This window comes from Salvelinus alpinus, chromosome 33, assembly GCF_045679555.1.
Source record: "Salvelinus alpinus chromosome 33, SLU_Salpinus.1, whole genome shotgun sequence".
NCBI lineage: Eukaryota > Metazoa > Chordata > Actinopteri > Salmoniformes > Salmonidae > Salvelinus > Salvelinus alpinus.
This window is the reverse complement of record NC_092118.1, coordinates 16,511,295-16,522,712: the sequence shown is the minus strand read 5'-3', so window position 1 is coordinate 16,522,712 and position 11,418 is coordinate 16,511,295. Positions and strand designations below refer to the sequence as shown.

At 48.6% G+C, this 11,418-nt stretch overlaps 1 protein-coding gene across 1 annotated transcript in view; it reads right to left on the bottom strand.

Moving 5' to 3' along the window:
• The window catches only part of LOC139563006 (potassium/sodium hyperpolarization-activated cyclic nucleotide-gated channel 3-like), an 88,161-nt gene that overhangs the window by 5,613 nt on the left and 71,130 nt on the right, over positions 1-11,418 (bottom strand). The window contains exon 7 of the mRNA XM_071381236.1: positions 2,322-2,486. Within this exon, the coding sequence (XP_071237337.1) occupies positions 2,322-2,486 (165 nt within the window). The remainder of the gene's footprint in view (positions 1-2,321; positions 2,487-11,418) is intronic.

The following is an 11,418-nucleotide window of genomic DNA, read 5'->3' as shown; positions in this document are numbered from 1 at the left end:
GCCCCTAGGCTGCACATTGACTATTAAAGGGCGTCAGAACGGCTGTGATCAGCCTACTCCCAGACTCCTCTTTGATTCCTATGTCACACGGTCGCTGCATTCTGAAGCACTCCTCTTTAACAGCACCGAGCACAAGGACAGAGCTTGAAAAGAGAAACCCCGGCTGAAATTTGGAGGAGGGAGAGAGAGAGAGGGGGGGGGGGGGGCGTAGCCTACCAAGGGGAATAACACAGAGGAAGCATGATAGCTCCAGCAGGCTGTGTGTTTGTTTGACTAGCTCTTACTGTGGAGCCGTAGATAAGAGGCAAAGTGAATGCAGATGAAACACGGCTCTGAATGGGGACATGGCTGACTGATATGGAAAGAATGAGGGGCTGGTCAGTGTTCACACTAACGTCAGTGATTTCACAGTGATGATGACACTTTCACAGTGTAGGGCAGTGCTCCGCTGCTGTCATTGGATGGCCAGAGCTCCATGGCCAGTGGTGGAAGGGTCAGGGGTCAGCCACTCACCAGATTACAGAGACAGGATGGGGATGGCCTGAAATAGCTCTCTATGACAAGACAAGCTAAGTAACAAAAAGTTGAACTCAACTCTGGCCCTATCCGTCTTGGGTGGACATGCCAGCAGTGACAGGGTTAATTCACCGTATGTTCTAAAGCACTAATCCTGAAAGGCTGGTGCTATGTGGTGGGATTGAAATCGTACAGTACCCGCACGCTCAGCTCGCTACTGTCAATGCAATTAGGCCCAGATCAATCTCTCTCCATTTCAGATATGAGAGGCTTGCGATTAGGGGGAGCAGTGCTGTGGGCTGTCTGTCGGTCTGCCCTGACCCCGACGCCGCTCGCACGCTGCCGTAGCAGGCCCAGCTCTGATCCGATTGCACAGGGTCCATTAAGACAGTAATTAATTAGTAGGGCATCGCTGTGTGAATGACTTCATTATGCAGGAGGGCTGGGGAAAGGTGAACGCCATCTATTTACAACATTTACAATTGGCTCATTCATCCCCCTCCTCTCCCCTGTAACTATTCCCCAGGTCGTTGCTGCAAATGAGTCAACTTACCTGGTAAAATAACGGATAAATAAAAAAATAAATAAAAAAAACATGCAGACACAAAGGCATCAGGCATCAGGACCAGGAGAGGTTGATATTGGAGGCAGGAGGAGGAGGCTTTCCCTCATCGCTTCAAAGCAGCCATTTTCACCAAAGAAAGAGCCCCTTGCCTGCAGCCATTGTTCAACATTTCATTAGAGACATACCCAGGGCCGTAATGAAGAACGCAGAGATAGTTCAGTTATGATCGAGGCGTGCTGACGTTTATTGTGAATCTTCTATTTGTCTGGGCTGGCTGAGAACTGAATGAAGTGTCATATCAGTGCACACGCTGTACACGTCACTGAAGTGGTGCTAGTATGAAAATAACCAGTATTTTATGTATTTAACTACTGTATTCCAAACACCTACCTCCCCTGTTCTTCAGGGCCAATACAACAGATGTGAGATGATCCATTCTCTTACTGTTAGCACCGGACATTTTATCTGTCACTGTCTGTTATGTAAATTGTATATAACTAACCAAACTAAATACACTTATACTTTTCACTAGGACAACTAGGTGAGCTATATATAGTGAGTTCTTCACCACCACCATGGGGTTTTCCTCTCTTTAACTTACATCACTGTCCCTGCCTGGAGAGATTATCACATGAGATGATAAAACAATATCCTGTAGAATAGAGAGAGTTGTCTCCTCTCCTCTCTCTGTGGTGCCCATCCGTCCCTCCTCCCTGGCAGCCAGGGCCCACGGTGCCAGATGTGTGGAGGCCAGCGTGGGAGGGGTGGAGACATCTGAGCTAATATCTGTTTGCTGGGCCTACTGGTCCAACTGGCCCTGAGCAGGTCACTAACATACACAAACACTGACTGCATGGCCTCCTCTCCTCTTCGCTGGCTGCTCACTTAGCTGGAAACAGCTCCCCTCCAGAGGATTCCTCAGCTTTGGCACATCTGTGTTTGATTCTCAGACAGACACCTCCATGTACAGTACAGTGACCGGCAGCTGACTCCACTTTGTAATTTACTCAGCCAATCCATATCCATTTACTACAACATCACGTTTCATTTGTTCCATCCGGGATTTTAACCAGTGGCAATCTAGTACAGAGTGTTACCTGGGGACTGTAACACGTCTTTGAATACATTCATACTTCACAATACTTGACAGTGGAGAGGCAGATGATTGGCTGTAACAATCAGCTCAATTACAGTGATACATATGGAGTTGAAAGTCATGTTGTACTATGTAGTCTCTTACCTATGCGGTCCAGCCGGTCCAGAGCCACGGTCTCGAAGGCCCGTCTCATCATGGGGTACTCTTCCAGGACCTCGTTGAAGTTGTCCACAGACAGAGAGTACAGACGGCAGTAGGTGTCTGCTCTGACGCTGGCTGTTCTTCTACCCCGCGTCAACAGACAGATCTCTGCACAGGACACAGGAAGAGAGGAAAGTCGACACACTATGACGTCATGGTGACATGTTCACTATGGTCAAGGTAGAGATCCTGTTGTCGAGTAGGGCTGATGTTATGCCAACGTTGCTCCACTTCTTATCAAACGTCAGGGACATCTTTGTGAAGGCTGACAGAAGTATTAAGATCTAATGTTTCCTATGACATGTATCACCCCGACTGAATTCTCTCATGTGTGAACTTGACCTGAAGGGATGACACACGCTGCTGTGAAAAATAGATAAATATCACTATTGTCCCACTTACCTTTTATGATGACGAAAATGGGGAACAAAAACGTGAACCGCTGAACCAGGGGTAGGCAACCGTGTTCCTGGAGTGCCACAGGTACTGCAGGATTAGGTTCCAACTAGGCACCACACCAGACCAACTAAGCTAATCGATCTTGTCAGTGATTGCCTAAATTCAACACACCTGGTCTTCCAGGTCAAAAACATGAAGTGCCTGCGGCCCTCCAGGACCAGGGATTCTTACCCCTGTGCTGAACAGTTTTTTCCCCTCTCCTTTTTTAGCATTACAAATGAGAATTTTCTGTAATCCACAGCTGAAGCACTAAATGCCATTTTGAAAGCTTAGAGGTCTGCTAGACCTCCTCTGTCATGCCAGATCAGGAGAATAATGTTCCATTTAACAGTCAGCCGTGCTGTGGAGCTCTGGTATCAACAGCACCCCTATGCCGTGTGCCTGCCGCGGGTGTGTGTGTGTTGTTTGTGTGTGAGTGTGTGTGAATTTACAGTATGCGTGCCATGTGCTTTTCTGTCACAATCACACACATCCCACTTGTGGGCCACTCTCCGACTCTCACTTTCATCTACTCTCCAACTCTCAGTCCCAATCCCACGATAACACTTAGTCTTTCTCAGAAAAAGCCTTTTCCAACGCCACACTCTCCTTTTCAATTCTCAGTTGCTGCAAAATTAACTGCCTTTCTCCTGCTCCCTATGTAACATTTACTAGGAATCCCTCTTCCATCATATCACTTTGAATCTCACTTCTCACTAATCTGTTTTTCTCTCTCGCTCTCCCCTCTCATACTGCCTCTCTGTGTATTGCACAGTGCATGGCGGGTTAGAGAGGATGAGGGCTTCTGCCTTCTCTCTAGTGCAGCCAGATACCCAGCCAGCCAAAGCCTCCTTGTCCCTGACCATGTCTGCCCTAATGAAAAACAACATGTGCAGCTCATCCTGTGTGTGTGTGTGTGTGAGAGAGGGAGTTGTGTGTGTCTGCGCTGCTGGGTAACCCCATTTGTGTGTTTGTGTGTGCTCCCAGGTCAGCTCTGGCTCGGGCCTGTGTTGGGGGTCCGTTTTCTGCAGGCCTGCTCTGCTCCCAGTAATCCCCTCTGGAGAGGAGCGTCCTGCCCTGCCTGGCTGTATTAAATCCTTTTGCCTCGTGGCTTTCTGGCTGAAACCAGCACTGCTGAGATGAGACACTGAGCTGCAGAGCCTTTCACCCAGCCTTATCTGCCTGTCTTAAGAGAAGAGGATGTAAAGCCCAGACTCTTAGCACTGGTATCTGAACTATTGACTGTAGAAGACCCAGCATGGAGCAATGAGTAGCAGCTAGAGCTCAACGCTAAACAATGAGAGATTAACACTCAAGCCTGGAGAACCTGGGATAAATGGAGGGACAAACCCTGCGACCCTGACAGAGGAACACTGAGTTGGACCCATATCAGAGCTAAAGATGAGTCATTATACATGGACGCCTGGTAATAAACTCAGCAAAAAAAGAAACGTCCCTTTTTCAGGATCCTGTCTTTCAACGATAATTCGTAAAAATCCAAATAACTTCACAGATCTTCATTGTAAAGGGTTTAAACACTGTTTCCCATGCTTGTTCAATGAACCATAAACAATTAATGAACATGCACCTGTGGAACGGTCGTTAAGACACTAACAGCTTACAGACGGTAGGCAATTAAGGTCACAGCTATGAAAACTTAGGACACTAAAGAGGCCTTTCTACTGACTCTGAAAAACACCAAAAGAAAGATGCCCAGGGTCCCTGCTCATCTGCGTGAATGTGCCGTAGGCATGCTGCAAGGAGGCATGAGGACTGCAGATGTGGCCAGGGAAATAAATTGCAATGTCCGTACTGTGAGACGCCTAAGACAGTTCTACAGGAAGACAGGATGGACAGCTGTTCGTCCTCGCAGTGGCAGACCACGTGTAACAACACCTACACAGGATCGGTACATCCGAACATCACACCTGCGGGACAGGTACAGGATGGCAACAACAACTGCCCTAGTTACAGCAGGAACGCACAATCCCTCCATCAGTGCTCAGACTGTCCGCAATAGGCTGAGAAAGGCTGGACTGAGGGCTTGTAGGCCTGTTGTAAGGCAGGTCCTCACCAGACATCACTGGCAACAAGGTTACCTATGGGCACAAACCCACCGTCGCTGGACCAGACAGGACTGGCAAAAAGTGCTCTTCACTGACGAGTCGTGGTTCTGTCTCACCAGGGGTGATGGTCGGATTTGCGTTTATCGAGTGGGGTAACATCTCACAGCAAGAACTGGCAAATCTGGTGCAGTCCATGAGGAGGAGATGCACTGCAGTACTTAATGCAGCTGGTGGCCACATCAGATACTGACTGTTACTTTTGATTTTGACCTCCCCTTTGTTCAGGGACACATTATTAAATTTCTGTTAGTCACATGTCTGTGCAACTTGTTCAGTTTATGTCTCAGTTGTTGAATCTTGTTATGTTTATACAAATATTTTCACATGTTAAGTTTGCTGAAAATAAACGCAGTTGACAGTGAGAGGATGTTTCTTTTTTCCTGAGTTTATTTGAGGAAATTTGTCGCTCCCTATCCATAGAGGTGTTATTGCTAATAAAAGCTATTGACTTTAAAGGCAAACATCCTCATGTGGTTCTTTCTGTGTTTAAACATTGCTGCTCTGCTGTACTGTGAAAGTCCCGAAGCACTAATTGTAATTGACTAATTGATTTTGCTCGCAGCCTACGTCGGCTATGAAACTAACATTTATTCGATGGTGCATCTAAAGGCACTGTGACCTCTGTTCTATCCTGCTCAAGCACAAACTCCTCTTGCTAGTACATCATTAACAGTCAAATTATGTATGAATGGTTTAATCTCTATGCTGACTCACTTTTACAGTCTGACGCAATAGTACAAAAATCCTGCATGAAATCACTGAACAGGCTTACTTTGTCCAGGTCTGTGTATATGATGTAGTGGCGTGTTTCTTTCTCTCGTCTGTCTTAGCTGCTCCTGCTGCTCTTCAAGGAAGAAAATTGATTTCATAATTGGACTGAAACACATACAGTAACAACTGTCTACTACACTGTGTGATTGGAGTGTAAATGGAAATGCTCCAATTAAAATCGGATGTGAAATGGGAGAAACAGGAAGGATGCTGCGCACGACTCCAACACCGTCATTAAGTTTGCCGACGACACGACGGCGGTGGGCCTGATCACTGACGACGATGAGACAGCCTATAGGGAGGAGGTCAGAGACCTGGCAGTGTGGCGCCAGGACAACAACCTCTCCCTCAATGTGGGCAAAACAAAGGAACATATTGTGGACTGCATCGACGGGGCTGTAGTGGTGCGGTTCAAGAGCTTCAAGTTCCTCGGTGTCCACATCACTAAGGACCTATCATGGTCCAAACACACCAACACAGCCGTGAAGAGGGTACGACAACATCTCTTCCCCCTAAGGAAACTGAAAATATTTGGCATGGGTCCTTAGATCCTCAAAATGTTATACAGCAGCACCATTGAGAGCATCTTGACTGGCAACATCACCGCTGGCAACTGCTTGGCATCCAACCACAAGGTGGTACAGAGGGTAGTGCGTACGGCCCAGTACATCACTGGGACCAAGCTTCCTGCCATCCAGGACCTCTATACCAGGCAGAGGAAGGCCCTAAAAATTGTCAAAGACTCCAGCCACCCAAGTCATAGACTGTTCTCTCTGCTACCGTACGGCAAGCGGTCCTGAACAGCTTCTACCCCCAAGCCATAAGACTGCTGAACAGTTGATCAAATAGCTACCCAGACTATTTACATTGACCCCTTTATTATGTTTTGTATCTTCCTTTTTTTGCACTGACTCTCTTAATTTGATTTGCTGTTGTACAGTACAGTATGACCTTGTATACACAACACACATAACTGGCTGGCTCACATTGGAAAGGTTTGGGAAATTACTGGGAAATGATGGGGGTTGGTCTTGGGAAGACTCTGTGTGTGTCTGTGTGTATGTGTGTGTTCATTTATGTGTGTGTGTATTAGCTGGGTCTCCCATGGTGAGGTATCAGTGTCCTCCGGCCTGGTCTGGGGAGCCTCACCTGGACTCTGGTTCTCTGCTGTCAGCTCCCATCTCCATCGCCCCTGGCAGCCCACAGGCCCTCTGAGAGGACACTCTCTAACCTTTGAAACATCTGCACCGGGCAGCCTGATTCCCCATGACACACCGCGCTCGCTCGCTCCCTCCCAGCATTAGCATAGGGAAATACACACTGGCCTATGATGAGGAGAGGGGTCGGGGAGTGTATGGTTTAGCCATCACCATAGCTGGTGTCATGTCACTTCTCATCGCCTCTCCTTCTTCCTCTAATGCTAACAGCAGTAATTTACTTATACACTGTTGCTGTTAGATCTGTTTGATGCTGCATGGGGGAACTACTAGCTTAATACAACGGTTAAACGTGTAGCTCAGTGACTATAATACAGTCTTACAGAATAGATTCACTCAGTCCCTGACTCTTTTCCCTTCCCCGTTCCACCTTCTCTAGGAGTGGTGAGGCTGTGTTAAAATGGGTTAAGGGGGCGAGAGGATTACCTGCGACTCCACTGCCAACCCTCTTCAATGACTCACTCAGTCAGGGCAGCCATTTGGCAGCTCTACAGTCTGCTTCTCCACAGAGACAGGGACTGAGACAAGGACAGGGTCAGGGACAGAGACACGGACTGAGCCAGGGACAGAGACAGGGACTGAGACAAGGACAGGGACAGAGACACGGACTGAGACAGGGACAGAGACAGGAATGGGGACAGAGGCAGAGACAGGGACTGAGGAATAGAGACATAGGCAGGGACAGAGACAGGGACTGAGACAAGGACAGGGACAGAGACAGGGACTGAGACAGGAATAGAGACATAGGCAGAGACAGGGACAGAGACAGGGACTGAGACAGGAATAGAGACAGGAATAGAGACATAGGCAGAGACAGGGACAAAGACAGGGACTGAGACAAGGACAGGGACAGAGACAGGGACTGAGACAAGGACAGGGACAGACACACGGACTGAGACAGGAATAGAGACATAGGCAGAGACAGGGACAGAGACACGGACTGAGACAGGGACAGAGACAGGGACTGAGACAGGAATAGAGACATAGGCAGAGACAGGGACAGAGACAGGGACTGAGACAAGGACAGGGACAGAGACACGGACTGAGACAAGGACAGAGACAGGGACTGAGACAAGGACAGGGACAGAGACACGGACTGAGACAGGGACAGAGACAGGGACAGGAATGGGGACAGAGGCAGAGACAGGCACTGAGACAAGGACAGGGACAGAGACACGGACTGAGACAGGAATAGAGACATAGGCAGAGACAGGGCTCAGAGACAGGGACAGAGACAGGGACAGGAATGGGGACAGAGGCAGAGACAGGCACTGGGACAAGGACAGGGACAGAGACACGGACTGAGACAGGAATAGAGACATAGGCAGAGACAGGGCTCAGAGACAGGGACAGAGACAGGGACAGGAATGGGGACAGAGGCAGAGACAGGCACTGGGACAAGGACAGGGACAGAGACACGGACTGAGACAGGAATAGAGACATAGGCAGAGACATGGCTCAGAGACAGGGAAAGAGACAGGAATGTGGACAGAGGCAGAGACAGGCACTGAGACAAGGACAGAGACACGGACTGAGACAGGGAAAGGGACTGAGACAGGAATAGAGACATAGGCAGAGACAGGGCTCAGAGACAGGGACAGAGACAGGAATGGGGACAGAGGCAGAGACAGGCACTGGGACAAGGACAGGGACAGAGACACGGACTGAGACAGGAATAGAGACATAGGCAGAGACAGGGACAGAGACACGGACTGAGACAGAGACACGGACTGAGACAGGAATAGAGACATAGGCAGAGACAGGGCTCAGAGACAGGGACAGAGACAGGAATGGGGACAGAGGCAGAGACAGGCACTGAGACAAGGACAGGGACAGAGACACGGACTGAGACAGAGACACGGACTGAGACAGGAATAGAGACATAGGCAGAGACAGGGCTCAGAGCAGAAGCCTGGGTACCAGAAAGCTCTTCTTTCCAGCCTGGACTTTAAGGGCCTAGAGATTAAGAGGAGCTGGCTCAGAGAGGACTAGCCTGAGCTCAGTCCAGGCACAAGATGACACGAGAGATTTCAGTCGGTACAGTTGATTCTTTCCTCCTCCACCGCCCCCGCCCCTGCCCCCTCCCTCAACCCCCGCCACAGCTCACTTGAAGGAAAAGTGATCAAAGCTGCCTCTTGATAAGCACCAGGGTTTGATGGACATCTCCAGCCACGGGTCACTCTACTGATGTAACTGCACTATTCAGGAGAGCTGCAGTTCAACCAGTCACACAGTAATTACACAAGGATGACCTATACTAACACAGTAACACACCCAGTCTGGGGAGCGAGGGGGTCTTCTAGATGCTGTGTGTGTGTGTTGTGTGTGTGTGTGTGTGTGTGTGTGTGTGTGTGTGTGTGTGTGTGTGAGCCCAGAGGAGAGACCAGTGAGTGGGCCTGGCTATGCTCCATGTGTCCTTTGGCTTGAATACTGCAGTCACATTATATGTCCACCTCCCCTGGATTGTTATATTTCTGCCCAGCACTCGAATCCACAACATGCCACACACAATGCCCATATTAGGCTTTCCAGAGACAGCTGATCCTACAGTTAGTTAACAGGAGCAGACTACTGAGCATATATTAATGTGAATAATGCATACTGTTACTGATGACCAGCATGTACTGTACAGGACATTAATGAGCTTACACACATACATCTATAGTATAGTCATCAATACAGAAAATGCACACATTCAGAGTGTCCACCCCCCTCTGCCCCTTAGTGTTTGTTTCTTGGAAATGCTCACTTTCTCTCACTTCCTGTTTGGTAGGGCTGAGAGAGAGAGAGTGAGAGAGGGAGAGAGGGAGAGAGAAAGATAGAGAGGGAGAGAAGGAGAGAGAGGGAGAGAAGGAGAGATAGGGAGAGAGAGAGAGAGAGAGAGAGAGAGAGAGAGAGAGAGAGAGAGAGAGAGAGAGATAGAGAGGGAGAGAAGGAGAGAGAGGGAGAGAAGGAGAGATAGGGAGAGAGAGAGAGAGAGAGAGAGAGAGAGGGAGAGAGAGGGAGAGAGAAAGATAGAGAGGGAGAGAAGGAGAGAGAGAGAGAGAGAGAGAGAGAGAGAGAGAGAGAGAGAGAGAGAGAGAGAGAGAGAGAGAGAGAGAGAGAGAGAGAGAGAGAGAGAGAGAGAGAGAGAGAGAGAGAGAGAGAGAGAGAGAGAGAGAGAGAGAGAGGGAGAGAAGGAGAGAGGGAGAGAGAGGGAGAGAATGAGAGAGAGAGAGAGAGAGAGAGAGAGAGAGAGAGAGAGAGAGAGAGAGAGAGAGAGAGAGAGAGAGAGAGAAAGATAGAGAGGGAGAGAAGGAGAGAGAGGGAGAGAAGGAGAGATAGGGAGAGAGAGAGAGAGAAGTGACATATCCCTGGTGCTCCTCTTACATCAATTCATTTCATGAATGACTAACTCATGTTTGGTAACAAACTCCCTCTGGCTGCATGGTGGGCTTGGGTTGGTTGGCCTTGCCTCCCCCTGGAGCAGCCAGTCTGGCCCTGGATGCTAGGAATAGCTGCCGGATAATGGAATCAAAACCTGCAAAGCCCAGTGCATCTAACGTGTTTGGGAGAAATAATTGCAGATCGAGGGCTTAAATATTTAATGCGAGGCAACCAGTTCCGTTCCAAAAACGGTGCATTTGCAGTGGCAGTGGTGCTTTGTGTTGATCCATGCAATTCATGTGTAAGTCAAAATACATGTTTAAATAGAGGGAAAACAACAACAAAGAAAGATGATGCTTCACTCCTCCCTCACCCAGGGAGACACACCAGGCAGGCGGAAATGTTGATTCATCTTGGCGTGCACACACACACACGCACACGCACACACGCACACACAGACACACGCACACACACGCACACACACGCACACACACACACAGGCAGAGATAGATTGCTTCCCATCTTTCTATTATTTGCGGCGCCCCCCAGGGAGAGGGCACGGAGACGGTCCAGAGCAGGGAGCGGCGTAATTAAACTTCAGCAGGCAGGTCATGTGCTGTTAAATGCTTCACTGCGGTTTCTCATTACTTAAACAGTGTCTTCTCAATGATACACTGTCACTGTCACTGTCCAAATGAATTGGTATTTGGTAAGAGGACTGGCTAGAGCGAAGTCATACACGTGTCATACACTCCCCGACACCATGAGAAGAGCTGTCTGACCCTGTTGGGGGAAAGAACAACTAGCACGTGATTATTCTATAATACCTTGGAAATGCAGGACTGAAAAGCCTGAAAGCATTTTAGCCTTATTTACCTTTTAACAAGTATTTTGTCATATACCGTACACTGTATATCAGGGGTTGGAGCCGGTTAATAACGGTATTTTATGATCCAGGCATTTATTTCTAGTCCCATGAAAAAAAATCAACAAAGTTCCTATGCAAATCCCTCACTCTGTAACTATTTGCCAGTATGTGTGCTACCAGCCCCTCCCCCCTCAGAAGCATAGTACTGTACTGATGTTACAAGAGGGATTCAGAAGATAGGGAGAGATATTTAT